Source organism: Trachemys scripta, chromosome 2 (genome assembly GCF_013100865.1).
Source record: "Trachemys scripta elegans isolate TJP31775 chromosome 2, CAS_Tse_1.0, whole genome shotgun sequence".
Classification (NCBI taxonomy): domain Eukaryota; kingdom Metazoa; phylum Chordata; order Testudines; family Emydidae; genus Trachemys; species Trachemys scripta.
Window position 1 is genome coordinate 156,338,457 of NC_048299.1, and position 21,681 is coordinate 156,360,137.

General features: G+C 45.2%; 1 protein-coding gene across 2 annotated transcripts; it reads left to right on the top strand.

Moving 5' to 3' along the window:
- The first annotated feature begins 620 nt into the window (after positions 1 to 620).
- Positions 621 to 20,556, top strand: LOC117873037 (indoleamine 2,3-dioxygenase 2-like). 2 transcript variants are annotated; one of them, XM_034762018.1, is made up of 10 exons: positions 621 to 860; positions 5,104 to 5,199; positions 6,474 to 6,593; positions 7,159 to 7,277; positions 7,794 to 7,808; positions 8,513 to 8,612; positions 9,489 to 9,606; positions 13,391 to 13,442; positions 17,156 to 17,304; positions 19,495 to 20,556. In XM_034762018.1, exons 1-10 carry the CDS (start codon positions 759 to 761, stop codon positions 19,857 to 19,859), a joined length of 1,236 nt encoding a protein of 411 aa, XP_034617909.1. In that variant the 5' UTR covers positions 621 to 758; the 3' UTR covers positions 19,860 to 20,556. The 2 variants fall into 2 exon arrangements, with proteins under 2 accessions (XP_034617909.1, XP_034617910.1); XM_034762019.1 differs by lacking the exon at positions 5,104 to 5,199.
- The last annotated feature ends 1,125 nt before the right edge of the window (positions 20,557 to 21,681 follow it).

The following is a 21,681-nucleotide window of genomic DNA, read 5'->3' on the forward strand; positions in this document are numbered from 1 at the left end:
CCACACAGTGTGTTTACATCTCCCTGTACTCACATTGCTAGGATGGCAACATACATATAAGGTGCATCTCTTTATCTACTGGAAACTGCAGTGTCTGGAGACGGCATTGGCTGCGGGTCAGAGGAGGTGACTTGCGAGTCATTGCCAGCATCAACTACAGGCCATCTTTTGCTACAGCACAGGAAATGACAAGCACCCTTGTGCAACGGAGACGTGCACCTTCTCGGATGGGCTTATTTTTGGTTACGAATGGACTTAGGATTTTTCCATAATGTCTATTGGATTTATTTGGAATTAAACCAATAGGGCTTGGTAGATATTCTCCCGCCCCGTTAAATTCTGTGGGGTTTTAGAGTGATATTTTTAATAAGGTTCCCAAGTCAGTCTTTGGCTCTTTATCAAAATTCCACAGGAGTATCCAGAAAACACACACCTCTTAACAGAGGTTTAGAATCTTTCTACAGGACTTTTCCATAAGGGGATGTTGCTTAGATTAGAGTTTGCTCCACACCCGGCCTTATCAGCAACCTTTAATCATGTTTACTCAGATCCACTGGCCACTGGACAGTGAGTAATCTAGGCCCAGGACAAAGGTTCAGTACCTCTGGATTCCAGGGAAAATGCTTCACTTACTCAGCACATTATCAGTGTGCTTATTTGATGCTTCCTATGGCAGGGCCAGCGTCCAGATAGAGTCTGAACCTTCTCTTATGCAGTAGGTTTTACTCTCCCAGACTGAGGCCGAGTTCATATGTCTAATGATGGAGAATAACAACGAAAATGAGGAGAAACCATTGCTTTTTACTTTAAGAAGATTTCATCTCTCTGAAGATTATGGCTTCCTTCTTCCAAATCCTCTGGTAGGGACTCTCTCTATACAAGACATTCATATCAAGGGAAATACAACACTTTCCAACAGAAGGGTTGGTGGGCAGTTTTCTTATTCTATAGCAATAGCTTATAATTGAATCATTTACTAATATTTATACACAAATAAAATATTTAAGCAAAAAAAAATTGTAACAAATTAAATAGAGGACAAGATTCTAATTCTTAAAAAGCAATAAAAGTGCCAGGAGCAAGCTGCGAGGAGAGGGGAAATGAAACCTGCACTTGACACCAAAGAATTGATCTTCTATTTACAGATTTTTAGTCAGTCTGAGTACAGGGGAGAGTGAGCTTTAGAATACAGTTTCAGCTTTAATCCTTTTTAAAAAAGTGACAGCAAATTATAAATGGTACTCCTTGAGCAGAAGCTTGCAGGGATGCCGAGAAATCAATTCAAGATTATGCAAGTAAAACGTTGAGAAACATGATACAGACAGGGAAGTTAAACAAGTGTAGTTTAATATCCAATAGCTTGTGTTTAAATCACAGTGCCAGCACTTAAAAGGCCCAATACTACAAAATTCTAATACTAATTGCTGACAACCCCACTGGCTTCGCCTGCTCAGAACCTGGCAGGATCGGACCCTTAAAGTTATTGTATTTACAGTCACTAGGATGGTAACTGAGATTCCAGTTCCTTCCCTGGAAAAAGACCATGTTCTGCAGATAGCGAAATGCCAGAACAGCAGGATTGATTGCCCTCTGCACACACTGAGACAGCACATTAGGAAAGACATGGACAAATTGGAGAGAAAAGCAACAGAAATGATAAAAGGTTTAGAAAACCTGACTTACGAGGAAAGATTAAAAAAACAAGACACCAGACAAACAAAAACAAAACAAAACCACACACACCCTGGCCATATTTGCTTTTGAGAAAAGAAGGTTGAGGGGAGACAACAGTCTTCACATATTTGAAGGGCTGTCATAAAGGGGATGGGGATCATCTGTTCTCCATGTCCACCAAAGAAAGGTGGAGAACTAATGGGCTCAAACTGCAGCAAGGGAGATGTAGTTACAAGGTTATTCCGAATATCTAACCTACAAGGATAGTTAAGCTCCAATGATGGGGATTGTACAACCTCCCTATTCTAGAGTTTAAGAACAGTTTGGACAAAATACCTATCAGAGATGGTCTAGCTTTACTTGGTCCTGCCTCAGCGCAGTGGCCTGGACTTAGAGGTCCCTTCCAACCCTATGTTTCTATGAACACCCACTCCCCTTTGGAGTCTCTCAGATGAACCGAGTACTGGAACCAAAGAGTCCTGGGTAGTCACAGTGGTGCTATTTAAGGTGATTACCAGACTGCGAAATGGTTATAAATGTTGGTGCATAGTTGTATCCAACTTGTGATAAAAATCACAATTCTCACGCTATTCAGGGTTGTTATTAAAGTCCCAGTGGTGCGATTACATGGCTAGCTACACCTCTCCCTGGTTCCTGGTCTCGGACTGCACCCCTTCAGATATCAGCCTCAGGCCTCTCTCTTTCTTGGGGCGGAGTTCCATAATTCTCCCCCTTTTAGACCAAGCCCTGAGCGATATACCCTGCATATCAACCATGCCTAGCCTGCAGGTTGGACTAGGTTTGGCACATGCAGTTCTTCCCTTTGGGAGTCTGAGCCTCGTGGGGATTACTGGGACCAGACAATACTGTTCAGAGGCTGTCTGTCTATTTTGCAACCAGAACAAAGCCTTTAGAGAAAAGGGATTTTAAAGAGAGTCTCTACCTGTCTATCTTACCAAAAGGCTTACTATCCCCAAGCAGACCTCATTTCTTCAGGCACATCAACGGGTTCCACCCAGACAAACAAACAACCACTCCCCCCTCAGACTCCCTTTTTAAACTGCCACGGCCCTTTTGATCTTTTGGTTTCCAGGCTTTGGCCCTGCTCATCAAAACCCGTTTTGTAAGATGCCTGGAGCCAGGATGAACAGTCTTCAAAAGTTAATAGTTCAACCATCATCTCTCAAGAACCCTCAAGTGTTTACCAAGGGGTGGATTATCTTGAGCCATTCAGTTTCCTTACAGTCCTCCTCATTAATCTAAGCCGATGTCGTCATCAGTAATATCCCAGTAACTAGGTCAATATACATGGTTCACCAATTATTACAGAGCGGCTCCATTTCCCTCACATGCTGCTCTCAGAGACATGTTACTACACAAGAATCTGTCATTAAAACAACAGCAACAAAAGCTTTGCAGAGTAAGTCTGAACAAGTGACTCCTATAAAAGCTAAAAAAATCAGAAACCAAATAAAAACCATGAGATTTCTTAAAATATTGGGTTCTTTGTAAATCACCTGGGGCCTGACTCAGCTTTTGAATGCTTGGGGTTTGTCAATACTGTGTTAGCTGAGGCGTTGAACGTGTCACAGCCAAGCAGCTCCCAATGCAGGGATTGCTGCCTGCTTGGGTCTGTTCTTTGTCTGTATCGCAGAGAATGACTGGTCTAGAGCCAAGCTACAATATGCTGCTATGGTAATGGAATCATCATAATTATGTACAATCACTAAAAGTGGCACCCTTGGTGTGTGCATCTCTGCAGGGAAGGAGTTCTATTCTCCCTGCAGGGACTGTGCTTGTGTCTGTTTGGAAAGTGCTCAGCAATACCAGAAAATAAACAATTCAGTTCAAGCCAGATCCCCTGCCCCATCTGCTCGTTGCAGGCCCCGAAACATCACAAAAGTACTTGCAGCAGCAGCAGCTCATTTTCTTCCCCTTTTGGCACATAAGAGATAATGTAAAAGTTCCACACCCATCCCCAGAGATAAGACATCCTGAAAGTCTTGTGCACCATAATGGCTGGGCAGACACACCAGAGGGGTTGGATTTTTCAGGGAGCTCAGCTGAGCTGAGTGGTAGTTTCAGACGCTGGCTAACCTGAGCTCGGTAGTGTAGCCAAATTGCTACTCAGTTTTTCATGCAATTCTCTTTGCTATTCCCGAATAAAGCCTCACTCCCAGGAGAGGAGTGAGAAACCTAAGAAAATGACTCCATTTGTGCTAAACACACAACAAAAAAAGTCTCAATTCTAATTTAATGGAGATTGAAGGGACTGACATTGGGGGAATCCTAAAATAGCCCTATACCCCCCCACTGGCACCATGGGGGAACACCCCTCCCTGCATGCTGGGCACCTCCACAATACACTCCCTACTTTGCATCTGTGTTTTAAATACCATCAACCATCCTTGAATGAAGGGGGAAAAGAAGCTCATTTAAACGGATTGCAAGTCAGCTAGTACTAGGGTGACCAGACAGCAAATGTGAAAAATCGGGACGGGGGTGGGGGTAAATAGGAGCCTATATAAGAAAAAGACCCCAAAATCGGGACTGTCCCTATAAAATCGGGACATCTGGTCACCCTAGCTAGTACCGTGCTGTCTGGGTCCTCGCTGCAGCGAAGACGGAAATGCCTTAGAATCTGGGGAAGGCAGAAGTAACGGGAGGGACGTTGGGCAGTGTCAGGAAACGAACCTGTCCTCTCCTTTAACTTGCCTGTGATCACTGGGATCACCGGAGGCAAAGAGGTGAGAGAACAAGCGATTTGTTTCACATCAGTTATCACTGGGTCATTACAATGGCATTTTTAAAAGCAGAAAAAACTCCATTAAATCTTCGTCCTGCTCAGATCCCACACCAGGAAATAGCCACTTAGTTTACATTGATCCCAGATAAAATATAAAAGCCATGTGGCCCCGAAGGGAATTGTTCTTCATGAAAAATCAGTGGATACAAAATACAGTGAAAGGATCAGGATTTTCCAGTTGAAGAAAGGCGGCTTTATTGTTTCCCCCCAGAAATAGGACACACACACACACACACCCCCCCCACTGCTCTTTTTAAGCACCACAGCATTTAACATGAAGAAAGAGGACGAAGGCTAATAATTAGCCAGATATTGCCTGATGATGCACTGTGCAAGCATCCAGACACACCTCAATTCCCTGTTACTCCACTCTTGGATTCCCTGAACATGCAGTTCTACCAGTCATGCCCATCAATCCCACCCTGCAGTCCTGCCTACTACGTCAGTCATACCACCCTGAACTCTGCGGATGCCCCTTGTTCCTGCCCCATAGCATCCATCACTACCCCAATCATGAACTTGCTCATCAAATTAGGGGTCAATGGGGAGATACAGCCAATGACTTTATTGCACCACTTCCTAACAGAATTGTTTGAGGATTTAAGGCCTTTTGTCTGTTCTAGAGCGAACTCCCTGCTCCCTATGGGCCTTGGATGGAGATTGCCAACAACCTGCCTCACCTGATCCAGAGCCGTCAGCTTCGTTCAGAAGTGTATAAGGTGCCTATTTAATCCTCTGCTGGAATTCAAGATTCTTGGGGATTAACCTCAAGTTAATGTTGGTGCCAGTCACCTCCGCACCTGCAGAACTGGAGCCTCATCTTCAAACAAAGCTAAAAACAAACATTTAAGAAAACATAGATCCCGATGTATCGGGATTAAAAAACCAAAAGGAGGAGAAAAGTTCAAAAAAAAAAAACAAAAACAAAAACAAAAAAAAAACCCACACACCACACACCACCCACAGCTTCTCTTATACAGTGTGAAATACAGAGAGAATTCCTTCAGGTGTCACTAGAGGTAAAGCAAAGACGGGCCAGGACTCATCATTTCAGCTAGAAAGCAAATAGGTTTTGGAGTTAATCATAACATGGAACTATTCCAGATTCCTCCATCTAGAGCTTTGCTACAGCACCTTTAATCTCAAATTAGCTCTCTGATTTAAAAAAAAAAAATAAAAAAAAAAAAAAGACCAGATCTGAGAGGGAAGAACACCTTTCTTCAAAGCTGCTCTAAAACTGTGGTTCTCAACCAGGGGTACTCAGAGGTCTCCCAGGGGGTACATCAATTTACCTAGCTATTTGCCTAGTTTAACAACAGGGCTACATAAAAAAAGCACTGGTGAAGTCAGTACAAATTAAAAAATTCAGACGATGACTTCATACTGCTCTATATCATACACTGAAATGTAAGTACAATATTTATATTCCAGTTGGTTGATTTTATAACTATATGGTAAAAAATGAGAAAAATAAGCAATTTCAGTAATAGTGTGCTGTGACATTTTTGTATTTTTAGGTCTGATTTTGTAAGCAAGTAGTTTTTAAGTGAGGTGAAACTTGGGGTACGCAAGAGAGCCTCCTCAAAGGGGTACAGTAGTCTGGAAAGGATGAGAGCCATTGCTCTAAAAAGGACCAGGGGCTTACCATATAGTAGTGCTACAACTGAGAAGTTCCATCAGTGTAATAAGCTGTATTATAAGGCAGAAAGAGAAGACTGAGCAGAGCAGAGAAACCGTTTGTGTGGAAGATGGCAAGGATATTTCACAGATATGACAGCACAGGGATGGGCATCAGGATGCCTGGGTCCTGTTCTGAGCTCAGACTTTGGACTTGTTTTGTGATGCAGAGCAAATTACTTTGCTTTGGGGCCTCAGTTTATGGGAGGAGAATATCTCCCCACGGCACTGGGAGTTGGCTGAGTGCATTGAGATCTTTGGTGGTGTTAATTTTTAACACTCTAAAATGCCTTATTCACATGTTTCTCGTTGGCAGATGCCCCAGCTGAGCAGTCAGCATCTCAAAGGGCACCGAGAGCTACACTTGGCCCACCTTGCACTCAGCTTCATCACGATGGGCTTCGTCTGGCAAGAAGGAGAGGAGGGGACCGTCAAGGTAAAAGCAGCACCAAATGGGTTATTTGCTTTTTGAAGCCATGAAGATTTTGCTCTTTTCAGATTAATGCCACCAGAATAGGCAGCAGAATGGCCCCCTTCAGGTAAAATGTTTGTACCTGCAGAGAGCTGGAGAGAGTCCATGCCGAGCTGGGAACTGCTTGTGCTATTGCCAGCTACAAAGCTCTGAACTTACCTGACATCAGTCAGCATCTATAGCAAATTGCAGCTTGAGGGTTTGTCTTCTACACTGCAGAAAAAGGAACTGTCTTACCTTGGGTTAAAATGGCAGCAAAGACATGAGAACTCGGCTTTTCACTCAGGTTGGCAGCTTGAGTTCAAACCCCAGCTTCCCTGTAGGCTTTAACTTTAACCCAGATTGCTGGGTCTTCCTTGCTACTTCAACCCGAGTTAAGAACACTCCTTTTCTTGCAGGGTAGATGTACTCTTGGTATCTGAGACCAGGGTTCCCCTGGTGCCCTGCAGACGAGGAGCCTGCTACATTTAACATTCCAACTGGATCATTTTCAGAAGAAAGTGAATAAGCACAAGTTTGTGTCTTCCAGCTTCTGCCACGAAACCTTGCTGTTCCCTACTGGGAGCTCTCTCAGATGCTGGGACTGCCTCCTATCCTGGTTCATGCAGATTTTGTGCTAGCGAACTGGAAGAAAAAGAATCTTAATGGGTAAATGCAAGAACAATGAAATCTACATCTGGGCAGAGTGAAATAGAGTTGTTAAAGTGGTTCTGTTAGGTATCAAATCAGCACAAATGCAACCATTGGTCAATCTAGCAGGAAGGTTTAAGACCATTTTTGTCCATTTAGATTTAGATTTTTAGCTCTGACATTTTGATAATCCTTTAAAATACTCCCGGTCCTACTCCGTTCTGAGCCCGGCTAGCATGAAGGATAAATATTCCCTACAAAGATCTTTTCAGGTTTGGTGGGAGAGTTCAGCTCTGTGTCAATTGAGGGGGGTTGTGGTGTGCGCATACAGGAAAACAGGAGTCAACGCCACATTACTGTTAACGTCAGTGTTAGGACAAAAATCTCATTCTGAAGCGTATACACACACACACACACACACACACACACCCACCCACCCCCGTCTTTGGTAATAGATTCCATTTCTATATAGTGATTTGTTATTCCTGTTTCCTTTTCTTGCACATTTGCTGTCAACACCCGAAACTCCTGCAGGCCTTTGGAAATTGAGTAAGTATCTAATATGCTTATTTATTTAACTGTATTAGCTTTGTTTCAATTCAATTATTTGCTCCATCACCTCAGGGCTCTTTTTAGTTTACATCTGTCTCCTGCTACATGAGCACAACGTAACAGCTCACTCTTGGGCAGAGAAATTCCAGTGCCACATAGCAGCAGCTGGGTGGCCTCTATGTGACCCCACATAGGTATGGATGGTGGAGACGATGGACTCGGCACATTGGGTGCATGGAGGGTGCTGAGCTCCTTTGAAAAAAATCAGACCCTACATGCCCCAGCATGCATTGCCCCACTTCGATCTGAGGGGCCGGCAGTGGGACATATGAGCCACTTGCAATTTGCACAGGAGGCAGGTGCTGCCATCTGCAATGCAGACGTCTTCCACTCTGAATACCCAAAGACTTGGGCATGTTAGGTGGGTTCTCAGTGTGTGGCATCCTCTCCCAAATCCGGATGTGGTGGCTGGGGAAGGGGATAAAGAGGAGGAAGGTATTTTATATCCCCACACTGCTACCTAACCAGCAGCAACATTTGTAGCATACTCGAGCCTGCCCAAAGCTAGGGCAAACAACACTTGTGTTGCAGGGTCTGGCTAGAACCTGGCTGCACTTCAGAGCAATGAAGGAGCATGAAGGGCCAGTTTGTGTGTTTCTATCTCCACATGTTATGTGATTTCAAAATTATCCTCCTTAAAGGAATCTGGACACTATCTTTTCACTGCCTGGCGGAGAGAGTTTGAGAGGATTCATTCTAGTTACTCTCCTTGTTGAGAAGGCAGCAGCGCCTGGGGTTAAGGTACAGTACAACTCATACAGCGCCCTCCTGGGTGGGCAAACATTTCTCTCTTAATGCTTTACGACTCTGGAGGCAATTTACTCAGATCTGCAGACATCGGCAAAGCGGACAGGAGGTCACGGGTATCAGCGGGATGGCCTGTTGTCAAAAGAGTCTTTCCCCCCACCCCCCCAACAAAGGGTGGTCTGCCCTGCAGTCAACACAATCCAATCTGAGTCAGATTTATTACGAATTAAACAGAAGATAAAGATGAAGGGTCACGTGTTCCAGCCTGGCCCAGATCTGTAGTACCCCAGCCTGACAAATGGCCGCTCCCCTGGAAGAGGAGGGGCGGCTGTTCTGAGAAGACACAGGCTTCTTTGTTAGCAGTCTTGGCAGAGAACTACATGGCCTAGCAGGTGTTTCCCAGGGGGAAGGTTCTCTCTGTGTTTGTGTAGAACGTACATATCCGGATGCTTGCACTGCTACTGCCCATGCTCCCCCTGTGCTGTCGATTAACAGAGACTGTCACAAACACGTCCATGGAGACCAGTGTATGCCACTACTCAGGAAGTCACTTGTGCAATCCTGTATTGGGCGCACTGATGGGCACACAACCCCCATCTCTCTTGTGGTTTGGTTTGGGAGATCCCGTCCCAGCATCTGCAGGGTTTCAGGGGTTGGAATTCAGAACCATCTGCACGATGGCAGTTTGCTTAGGTTTCTCTTACCATGGCCAGGTGAGAAAGCCCTGCCAGGTGAACTCAGAATGAACCAATAAGATAAGGAGAGCCGGTCCCAATGGAAGAGAAGGGGCAGTGTGCCCAGAGGCACACCGAGGGCACATAAACCCACGTTTCTCCAGTATATCACAACTCTTCCACTGTTCTCTTACAGGCCGTTGTTCAGGCAGGTAATGCCATCCTGCAGCCTGACAAAGAGGCCCTGCATAAGGCCCTGCAAGAGATGGCAAAGGCCATTAAAGAGATGACTGATGCTTTGAAACGGATGCACGGTAATAATACTTCTTCACACTTAAATGTCTTTAGATCACTGCACAAAGCATGAATTCATTGGGATACAGGAGCAGAAATACATTTGCACTCAGAGTATAGTATCAGGGGGTAGCCGTGTTAGTGTTTGTGGATACAGACAACAAAGGAGTCCTCCGGTGGCACCTTAAAGACTAACAGATTTATTTGGGCATAAGCTTTTGTGGGTTAAAACCCCACTTCTTCAGATGCATGGAGTGAAAATTACAGATGCAGGCATTGTTATACTGACACATGAAGAGAAGGGAGTTACCGCACACGTGGAGAACCAGTGTTGACAGGGCCAATACAGTCAGGGTCGATGTAGTCCACTCCCAATAATTGAGGAAGTGGTGTCAATTCCAGGAGAGGAAAAGTTGCTTCTGTAATGAGCCAGCCACTCCCAGTCCCTCTTCAAGCCCAAATTAATGGTGTTAAATTTGTTACTCACCAGCGACTACACACCACTCCACAGAAACACTAACCCAGGAACCAAACCCTGTAACAAGCCTCATTGCCTACTCTATCCCCATGTCTACTCTAGCGACACCATCAGAGGACCCAACCACATCAGCCACACCATCACAGGGTCATTCACCTGCACATCTACCAATGCAATGTATGGCATCATGTGCCAGCAATGTCCCTCTGCCATGTACATTGGCCAAACTGGACAGTCTCTACGCAAAAAGGATAAATGGACACAAATCGGATATCAGGACTAAGTAACATACAAAAGCCAGTAGGAGAACACTTCAATCTCCCTGGACATTCTATAACGGATTTACAAGTAGCCATACTTGAACAAAAAAAAACACACCACTTCAAAAACAGAGAAACTGCAGAACTAAAATTCATTTGCAAATTTAACACCATTAATTTGGGCTTGAATAGGGACTGGGAGTGGCTGGCTCATTACAGAAGCAACTTCCCCCTCTCTTGGTATGGATACCTCCTCCTCAATTATTGGGAGTGGACTATTGTATTGGCCCTGTTAACACTGGTTCTCCACTTGTGAGGTAACTCCCTTCTCTCCATGTGTCAGTATAACAGTGCCTGCATCTGTAATCTTCACTCCATGCATCTGAAGAAGTGGGTTTTTAACCCATGAGAATTTATGCCCAAAATAAATCCGTTAGTCTTTAAGGTGCCACCAGACTCAGAGTATAAAGACTCTAGGCAGGGACAGGGCTGCAGGTGTCATGGCTTGGAGAAAATCAAATATAAGACAGATATTCCCAGGATACTGCAGGGATATGTGCGCGCGCATGTATAGCTCAGCAAGAGTCCTGAATAAAATCAAGTGAGTTTTGTGAGACAATCAGAGCAGCAACACTGAAAAGCCTCTCACTGCTCTTCAACTCCCCTCTGATTCCAGAGCAGCTCAGACCAGCCTTGCTTAGCTGGAGCGAAGGGCTAGGCTGGTGTCTGTCCCCTGGCATGGAAATAGGTGAATTCCAGAGGAGTGAATGCTTAATGCTAAAATTTGTTAGTCTCTAAGGTGCCACAAGTACTCCTGTTCTTCTTTTTGTGGATACAGACTAACACGGCTGCTACTCTGAAACCTAATGCTAACATGGCACTGTCTACCCAGGGACCTCAAATCACTTCCCTACACAGGTTTTACTAAGCTCTGTGAAGCAGATGACTATTTTACAGAAAGGGGCTCCATGGAGCACACACAGCTACAGTTAATTGTCTGAGATACAGCAGCTAGGTAGGGCCCAAACCAGGATTGTCCCTACGGTGGACAACGTGGCCCTCTTTATGACCCCCTGGTCTAAGTGTGAGAGGAGTTCGGGCTGCACCTCTGTTATTACACATCCTTATAAATGACCAGTTATTTTTATACAACAGCTCCTGGCTTTACCAGATGTTCATGCCCCCGCCTCTCCATTATGGAGATTCAAGTACAGCGGGGGGTAATGTTAGCCACACTGACCTCTTAACCCTCTGTGATTCTCTGCTGTCACCAGCGGGCTGCAATCAGACTTTGCCAGCAGCAGTGTGATCCTGCACTGACAAGGAACACAGACAGGCATAGACACTGCGATGCGTTGGTTTCAAGTGAAGTTACCTTGACGTGCTTAGGTCTGGAGAGCATGTTTGCTGCACGGAACACATTTGAAATGTGCTCAGACACTCACGGTGACAGACAGAACTAAATGGGTCCCACAGTATTCTTGCCAGCAAGTTAAAGAAGTATGGGCTGGATGAATGGACTATAAGGTGGATAGAAAGCTGGCTAGATCGTTGGGCTCAACAGGTAGTGATCAATGGCTCCATGTCTAGTTGGCAGCCCGTATCGAGCGGAGTGCCTCAAGGGTCGGTCCTGGGGCTGGTTTTGTTCAATATCTTCATTAATGATCTGGAGGATGGCATGGATTGCCCCTCAACAAGTTTGCAGAGGACACTAAACTAGGTGGAGTGGTAGATACGCTGGAGGGTAGGGATAGGATACAGAGGGACCTAGACAAATTGGAGGATTGGGCCAAAAGAAATCTGATGAGGTTCAACAAGGACAAGTGCAGACTCCTGCACTTAGGACGGAAAAATCCCATGCACTGCTATAGACTAGGGACTGAGTGGCTGGCAGCAGTTCTGCAGAAAAGGACCTAGGGATTACAGTGGACAAGAAGCTGGATACGAATCGACAGTGTGCCCTTGTCGCCAAGAAGGCTAAACATTTTGGGCTGTATAAATAGGGGCATTGCCAGCAGATGGAGGGATGTGATCATTCCCCTCTATTCGACATTGGTGAGGCCTCATCTGGAGTTCTGTGTCCAGTTTTGGGCCCCATACTAGACGAAGGATGTGGAAAAATTGGAAAGAGTCCAGCGGAGGGCAACAAAAATGATTAGGGGGCTGGAGCACATGACTTATGAGGAGAGGCTGAGGGAACTGGGATTGTTTAGTCTGCAGAAGAGAAGGATGAGGGGGGATTTTATAGCTGCTGTCAAATTACCTGAAGGGGGGGCGGTTCTAAAGAAGATGGATCTAGACTGTTCTCAGTGGTACCAGATGACAGAACAATGAGTAATGATCTCAAGTTGCAGTGGGGGAGGTTTAGGCTGGATATTAGGAAAAACTTTTTCCACTAAGAGGGTGGTGAAGCACTAGAATGGGTTACCTAGGGAGGTGGTGGAATCTCCTTCCTTAGAGGTTTTTAAGGTCAGGCTTGACAAAGTCCTGGCTGGGATGATTTAGTTGGGGATTGGTACTGCTTTGAGCAGGGGTTTGGACTAGATGATCTGAGGTCCCTTCCAATCCTGATATTCTAGGATATGGGGGAAAACGTGCCCTTGAGAGCATTTACAGCTCTCAGCCAGCAGGGGCCAAGGCAGCGGGATGGTACTGAAGTCTCAGGAGTACGGCAGAGCCAGCATCACAGCGTCAAGGAAGAATCCATACAGCAATATGAGCAACAGCCCAAGCTACTGAGCTCTTGGCCAGAGACATCTTAATTCTGCTTCATCAGCCAATCACGTGGTGCAACAGCTCGCAGTACCTGGAGTTCCATTATTTCAAGTGAACGTTCAGTGCCACGAATGAATCTTACGGGAGCATTAAAGGGGCCAGGTCACATTTTGGAGGGTGATGGTGGCAGCACACAGCATTCCAGCCTCCTCCGCAAGTTGTTTTTCTAAAGATTCAGGGCATTTCTCACTCAGACTGAGAAGGAAGTGATGGGAGATGCGGGAAGGCTGATGCAGATGTAACTAACTGCCATTGGCTTGGAGTAACATCACAATTTGATTTCTTTCCTAGATTATGTGGATCCAGGAATATTTTATGCCGTGATCCGGATCTTTCTGTCTGGGTAAGTACGAGGTGCGCATTTCCCTCTGGAACGATCATGTCAGCAATTCCCAAGGGTAGAGAAGAGGCTGTTGGAGGAAGGCAGCCCTAATGTAGGTACAATGGGTGTCACAGTCTCTCTCGTGTGGCAGGGATAACTCGGGTTATGGTGAGTGACGCCCTTGTGCCTAGGCACGAGGAGAAGAGCACTCTCTTTTGGAAAGGGAATGTTTGGTTTGCTTTATCCACGTTGGGCCAGCCCAACGCATGGGCTGAAGATGTCACAGGGACTCAGGTGTGTTCCACTGTGCCCCAATCCCAAACTTCTCATATATGGAGACAGTGGTCACAGGAACCTGGATCAGCAAGAGAGCACAGCACAATGGCTGGTCAGAGTTCCTCTTCTGCCTTTCCCCATGATCTGTCCCTGCCTTTCAAAAGGCCAACCCTCCCCCCGACCCCTGGTGTTCTCTGCACCATGAACATTGTTAGTATCAATCATACGGAAACGGATCATGAAAAGTTCTTGACACAGCTAGCAACCCTGGGAGATGGGTGGTTTTTTGTTGGACACATTGTTAATTATTTGTACTGCCTCAGAGCCCTAGTCATGGAACAGGACCCCATTGTCCCACTGAACAAAACAACAGTCCCTGCCCCAAAGAGATTACAGTCTAAGTACTTTCAGCTCTTTCTTCCTGACCTTGTGCTATATAGTCTCTATAGACATTGCTGGAAGGTCAGTAGGTCTCTTCTGCTAAATGCGTTTCTTCATGGAATCACATTAACAAATTACCTTGCCACTGTTTTAAACAGGATGCTGCTCATTAACAGAAAGAAAAAAACAAACAAAACAAACCAAAAAAACCCCACCACCACTCGTCTGTGTAAAGCAAAGAGATAGATCTCAGAAATAATTGAAGTTTCATTCAAAACGTCTTTGTCATGCCAGATCCTCACTTGGAGAGCTCAGAACTCCCAAAGTTACTCTAATACCAGTGTTATTTTTGGGTTGCTAATTTTCATTTTGTAACAGGTTTCAGTGTTCCTGCGTGTCAAGGCCTGCTGCATGTTAAATTTTCTTCAGTTTTCCATCTAAACTGACCTTGTCTTGAAGGTTGGCAGCCTGAAAATACAGGCCTTTTAAACTCTGTTCTGTTATAAACTGCACAGGACTGGAGGTTACTATAAATGTATTTCTGGGAGAGCTAAAAATAACTGAAGGTTTGATGATAAAACTATTTTCCCTCTTAGATTTGTATAACAGCTGTTCCTGGAAGTTAAAGTAAGGGGGAGGGTCAGCCCCAAACACCTAACTGAAACCTCCAAAATTGCAACCTTTCAGTAACATAAACAGCTAAATACAGGTTTCAGAGTAGCAGCCGTGTTAGTCTGTATCCGCAAAAAGAAGAACAGGAGTACTTGTGGCACCTTAGAGACTAACAAATTTATTAGAGCATAAGCTTTCGTGGACTACAGCCCACTTCTTCAGATGCATATCTGCATATATGCATCCGAAGAAGTGGACTGTAGTCCACGAAAGCTTATGCTCTAATAAATTTGTTAGCTAAATACATACATTCTTCAGAAGCCAGGAGATATTTTCACGGCACGGCAGAGTTATTTCCAAAATCCTGCTTCCTGCCCCCGCCCCTTTCCATTCAGAGCTTTCAGCCATTTGTAAAAATGGATGCATAAAGCAAACATTGCAGGGTTTGAATCAGTGGTGGAAAAAGCACATCAGGTCAGGAAAAACCACGACTAGCCACTTTATTGGTTTGCTCAAGACTAGTGTTTTTTGTGAGGGTAGGGGAATTACATCACATAAAGGTAAAACTCCATTACAGGAAATGGAAGTTGTCCCTACTCTGTATCCAGAGGAATCATTATGCTAAGGAAAGGTGACAAGGAAAAAACCCCCAAAACAAAAAACAAACAAAAATTTTTAGGACTTAGTAATATCTGCCTCAAATGCTCTCCTAACCCAGAAGATCTGAGAATAATACAGCAATGTTATTTTGCTATTTTCCTTTTAGCCAAACCAAACAACACAAGTGTTCCAGCAACAGTGATGGGGTTTGGGGTGATACCACTACAATTGGTCCTGCTTTGAGCAGGGGGTTGGACTAAATGACCTCCTGAGGTCCCTTCCAACCCTGATATTCTATGAAATTCGTTTTCAGGTGACAGAGCATGTATGCTTTCCACTACCATGGTTCACACTATCGCATAGTCAAGCCTGGTGCTTTATAGGAAAACAAGACAGGCCCCTGGTGCAAGGAATGTAGGAGGAGATTCCAGACACAAAGTGCAGCTAGGTTTCCAGCTCCCCATTGAAAGTCAGTGACAGGGCGAGTTAGATAGGAGCTTAACTATCCTTTGGCTCTTTTAATAATCCCCGCTTGCCCTCTAGTCTAACAGGCATGACTTTTCAATATTCAATGCTGAGGAAGAGTTGTTTAGAAAATTTTAGCTCATAGCAAACCTGTAAGCTCTGCACTATAAATTAAAAGGAGAAATTGAGAGAGATTACCAGGGAGAGAGGTTGGTTTCAAAACCATGGATTGATCACCATTATGCAGCAGTCCAGGGGCTACTACAATGAACCAGCATGCTCTTGGTGTCTGAGACAATTAAGGTTACATTTTAAGACCACTACACAGTCATTTGAGAGTAACCGCCCTGGAGGTTAATGAGAATTGAGTGCCCAATCCCTGCATATTACCTTGAGAGCTTGCTCCTTGCAATTATGTGTTCTGTTGCTGAGGAATACACACACACACACTTTAAAAAGCCATACCCCTTTTAATTCCTAAAGAACTATACAGAATGGAATTAAACTCTTGGCTCCTGGGATTTTATCTTGATAAAATGCTTTACCACCATACTGGTCACTGCCAAAATATCATTTTATGTAAATCCTGTTTCAATAGAGACCCTTCCCCCCACTACACTGTGGCCCTGCGCAAGTGTTATGCTTCTTCTGAGTATTCCAGGCAGCCGAGAAAATCCGAGCTGTCGTCATTCTGCTTGATGCGATTGTTAACAAAGGGCTTAAAATAGGCATTGTTGATCTCATGAGCATCTTCAACATCTGGCTACAGAAGGTTCTAAATGATAGTTTACAAACAAGCGCACAGCATGAGCGTCATTAGATACACACACAGCGCTCTTCTACCCAGAGCACATTTTCCACAGCATTTAACCCAGCAGATGACGACACAGGTCTGGGTGGCGTACAAGGATTATTGCAATGGTCTTTGATGGCTCATCCCCAGTACCATCACCTATTTCTCCTGGTGAATTTTCTTGAGATGGGATAGATGGGTTATATTTTTAAATACAAGAAAAAAAAATCAGTATTGGTGCTGTTGGTTTGTTGTATTCATTATTCATACAGCACAACAGTCGAGCATATCACTTTACAGAAAAATGGCAGGTCCCTAATCTGATTCGCTGCAGTCTGCATTACACTGCCATGGCATGGGATGACAAAGACAGGATGGGGAAGGGAAGTATCGGAGGACGAGGCATGAAAGGAACTTGTTGTTACATATGCATCTTATGTTCAGTTTCTTCCAGTGTAATATATTAACATTTGAGGACTTGACTTGAAATGAGGGTTAGCCCCGAGATGATGTATGAGTCCTACCGAGGGGTCTTATTCCATCTAGCCTGTGTAGGGTTCTTAGCTCACTGAAGCACCATTTCTTACTGCCTTGCATTCTCATTAAGATGGAAAGATAACCCAGCAATGCCAGGAGGGCTGATATATGAAGGAGTTTCTGATGAGCCTATGTCATATTCTGGAGGGAGCGCAGCACAGAGCACAGTACTTCATGCCTTTGATGAGTTATTAACAATTCGTCATAGCAAGGAAAGCAGTAAGTCAAACAACACTTTGCTTATTTGTTTAAACGAATGACTGTGGCTCTGTATCAGGTATATTTATAAATGGATAAAGCTTTGTGTAAATCAGACTGTCTCAAAATCTACCTGCTTCTGTGTCAGCTGTGAAGAAGTTCCCTTCAATACATTGTGGAAGGATGTCTATTAAACCCAGGTTCTGGCAGCCCCATTACCAAATCCCAAAGGCATGCCCTAATTAATAGAATAATTCAAACCAAAACAGGTCTGTCTAGGTTATATATGGACACTGCACTGGCAGGAAGTGCAAGACTTCAGAGGCTGCCAGTAACATCAACTTACCCCCATGTACACACTTTACAGGGCCGACGAGGGGGACGGGGGGGAAAGCCAGTACAAATTACTGGGGCCCAGCGGTCCGGAAGGGGGCCTGGGGCCTAGCTTCCCCCCCCCACCTCGTCGGCCCTGTTTAGCCGGTCCGCCCTTACTGGGGGGCCCGAAATTTTTTTTCCCCCACCGGGGCCCAAACCCACTCTTGGCGGCCCTGTTTATAATTAGCCTAACTAGGAACTGAAACGAGGACATGTGGGCGAGGAGTGGCCATTGGCTTTGGGGTTAAATATGTAACCTTAGTGGTGCACTGTGGGGGGGGGGGGGGGGGGTTCTTTTCACATTCCATTTATTCCTATTCTAGTGAAAGGAGATAAAGGGGGAGGGGAAGCAAAGCTGCCTGTACATGTTGTTAATAAAGGGCTTGATGCATGACTTCATGTCCCTGCCTCATGGAAATAAACAGGATGCATGAGGAATGAGGAGCAGCAGCAAAGATGGAAAAGTAATTTACACGTGCTGGAGGTTTCTGCTGCACCCATTTCAGTGAGACACGAACACTGTCCCAGCAGTAGATCCTCAACCTCTGAAGGCAGGTTAGGAAATGCACCTTAGGTATAAGCCACCCCTTGCAGAGTGCCACCACAAGTCGGGTTTAAGCCCTCCTTCGAAGAGAGCAGTGGTGCATCGGCCTCGGGCTGAATTTCACCCACAGGACCTGAAACTCTTGGATTCGTTTTCTAGCTGTGTTACCAAATCACAGTGTGCCCCTGGCCTCAGTTTCCCCACGTGTAGAATGGAGATGCTGAGGCTTTCCAACCTTGCAAAGCACTATGAAGCCTGCTACTGGAGTAAAGCATTAATTATTAAAGAGAGCAGAGTTTTACTAGAGACTTTTCTAAAGTCTGAGCAGATTTGAGCTGAATATGCTCAAAGTGATTTTTCATTGGCTTAGATCTGAACTATAAATAGGGCCTCTTACAAACAGGCTCATGCTGAAAACCGCAATTTATATTGATCATTGTTTTTTAAAAGGCACTGAAATATTTTTAATTCTCTTGATTATTTTCCCCCAGTTACACAGATATACCATGAAAGAACATAAAGAATGGAAAGGGATAGTGTTTTAGTCTTAAGCAAGGCTAAATGAACTCTACAGTATCTCTCCAGATTTATTGCATGCACTTCGTTTATTAGGGATATTTTTTTCTTGGTATCAGAGCAAATATTACTCATTGGGGATATTTAGCCGCATGCATTTGTGAAGAGAGACCATATTACATTAAGTGTCTCTTGTGTACTTTTAATTTGAGTAGAGTTGCAACAGGATCAATATGATGGATTCAGTAAGGTGCCACTGATTAATAGCCTCCAGGCCTGGAAAAGTTGTCTCCAATTGCCCTCTTAGGATATAGAGCAAGTCACCATCACTGCTACCATCAAGGGACAGAGACTCAGGCACTACCTTCCCTACCAAGATCTGTGGCTACCGGGAAGCAATGGATTGGAGTTCTGGGTGCAGTTGGGAATATGGGCTTGTTTTCTATGCGTGGGATCTGCAGGCAAATCTGACTTAGGTCACAAATGCAAAAGTGCTGGGTGGGTTTCAATCTAGTCCCTTATTGATCCATGTCAATTCTACACAGCTAGCATTCTGTGCTCTGACATGTCAGTGAGTGCTTGACAGGGTATTTTGGGGAAAATCAGGAGAGCACCTGTCAGCAGCATTCTAGAACTAATCACAGTGGGCTAGAGGTTATGCAGATTCCAATATTAAAGTATTCCCTGGGCATTGTCAAGATTAGCTTTTAACAATTAATAGCTCCCCCTTCCCATCTTTGGCTAAGTGATTCACCTCTTCCTTTGGTCTTTTGCAGCTGCATTTCTCCACCGGATGAGGGATTACATGCCACCCCACCACAGGGCCTTCATAGAAGAAATCCAGTCTGCCCCTTCACTGAAGCAACATATACTGTCCTCTGGAAGTGAAAAGCTGCGCATAGCTTACAACCAATGTGTGTCCGTTCTGGCAGACTTGAGAACCTACCACATTGCTATTGTCACCAAGTTCATCATCACAGCAGCCGCTAATGCCAAAGCCAAGAAAGGAAAGGAAAGCCACTGGGTGGGCAGCCTTCAGATTAACCCGCCTTCGTCGTTACAAGAGAGGGGCACCGGTGGCTCAGGCATACTGAGCTTCTTGAAGAGTGTCAGGGACACGACGAGAGCAGGGATAATATAGTGTTAAACACTGTCGTGCCGCATGCGTTTTACTAGGGACGAGAGGAGTGCGCAAGCTTAAGACCAAAAGAGCTTTTTGTTTAATATCTGCATTTGTGCCTGTGCCAGGATCTGGCTGGGATCACCCCAGTTGAAAGGTCCATCTTAAGTAGAGCATCCTATGCCCCATTTCTATGAACACACAAAAGACATTCAATATTGGGAATAAGCGAACGCTGGGGTGATTCACTAGAAGAAAACCATTGCCCATCTGATACGTGGGGTATGTCTACACAGGGATAAAAGACCTGTGGCGCGGCGCGGCTGGCCCAGGTCAGCTGACTCAGGCTTGTGGGGCTAAACATCGCCGTGTAGACATTCAGCTTGGGACTGAGCCCGAATGTCTACACAGCAAATGTTTAGCCCCGCAAGCCTGAGTCAGCTGACCTGAGCCAGCCACAGGTTTTTTATCCCTGTGTGGACTTCCCCTTTGCTTCACCTTCATTCAGACAGGAAGCTGCAGAACTTTCCTGCAGCTTAGCAGCCTGGCAGTTCTCAAGGCAAGAAGTCCCTCCCGTGATGAGCACATTGTGACATGAGTCACAGGTGGCCTGAGGTGGCTGCTGGTGGGGGCTAAGAGAGAGACTCAAAAATTCAGGCCAGTTATGTTGGAGCTTGAATACAGATTAAGGGGTCCAAGTATTAGGCCCCCAGTTCTGAGAAAGTTTGGAATAGTGACCACCTAACATTCATCCTGAACGGTCTCTTAATACTAGCAAGTGCTTGAGCGGCATGGAAGCTTTCCTACCCACTCTCAGGCTGCCAGCAACATTCCTTTTCACCCCTTGGCTCAGCAGAAGCAGGAGCTTCAACAATACCGATTGTAATAATAATAAAAACAGATCCATGGCCTCCTTTGCTGGGGGAAGCCAGTCCAGACTGCACCGCTCAAAAGAATAAGGGGAGCATCTCTGACCTTAAACTATGACTCTAAGGATTTTTTTTTTTTGGTAGAATTGATAAATGTTACAAGACTGTCTGTCAAAGGGAGCAGAGTATCCGGGTTTATAAGAAGCTTAAGATATGGAGCAAATGTGGCACCCATTAAAAGGCTCAGAAAGCAGCATTTCTTGGTAGTTCACTACTCTCTGGGTACGATCAGCCCATAGGAGCCTGTTCTGGCACAGTGAGGGTAAGCACACATCCTGCCAGTGCTTTAGGTGCAATCTCCGTGGAAGCAGATGGCACTGGCGTCCTGCTTCTTCCCTGCTCCCTGAGTTGTAGTTAAAGGTCAGTTGCATTAAATTGCTTAATAAAAATCAGGATTATTAAAAATATTTTTTCCTTCAAGCTCCTCATTTATTTACTATTACTGCAAAGAAGGGTGTTACAGATAAGGGAAGCAGTAAGTCCCTTCGCTTGTGAAGTCACTGAGAAACCCAAGTCTGCCACAAGAGCAGAGGGGACTCAGTTCTCCTTGATAAAGGAGCGTGGCAATTCTCCCTGGGGTTCCCAAAGGGGCCTTGCGAAATCTGACTTTCAGTGGAAGTTGGACACAGGACTCGAAAGTCCTGACCTCCATGGACCTGTAGTCTCATTTGCTAATTTCAGCTCTGGTCCAGCAAATGGATTCTTGCATCCATGAAACAACCCACTGGCTTTGTTGGCCTCTCCACAGGACAACAGAGTCCACTCGCATGGGTCCATCTGCACTGTCTACTGCGCCAGGGATGTCAATCTGTCACCCTCCATCATTCAGATCGAGTTTAGTGTTTAACGTATCCCTTCTCTGCCCACCACGCCAGGCTCAGTCCCTTTGCTTTCCTCCTCCCACTGCCACCACC

Bases quoted from the DNA above. Each gene is read 5' to 3' on its own strand.
- LOC117873037 (XM_034762018.1), top strand. From the start codon at position 759: ATGATGGAGAATAACAACGAAAATGAGGAGAAACCATTGCTTTTTACT. The intron at 861-5,103 runs GTAGGGACTCTC...TGTCTGTTCTAG, and splicing joins TCCTTCTTCCAAATCCTCTG to AGCGAACTCCCTGCTCCCTA. The intron at 13,443-17,155 runs GTAAGTACGAGG...ATTCTCATTAAG, and splicing joins ATCCGGATCTTTCTGTCTGG to ATGGAAAGATAACCCAGCAA.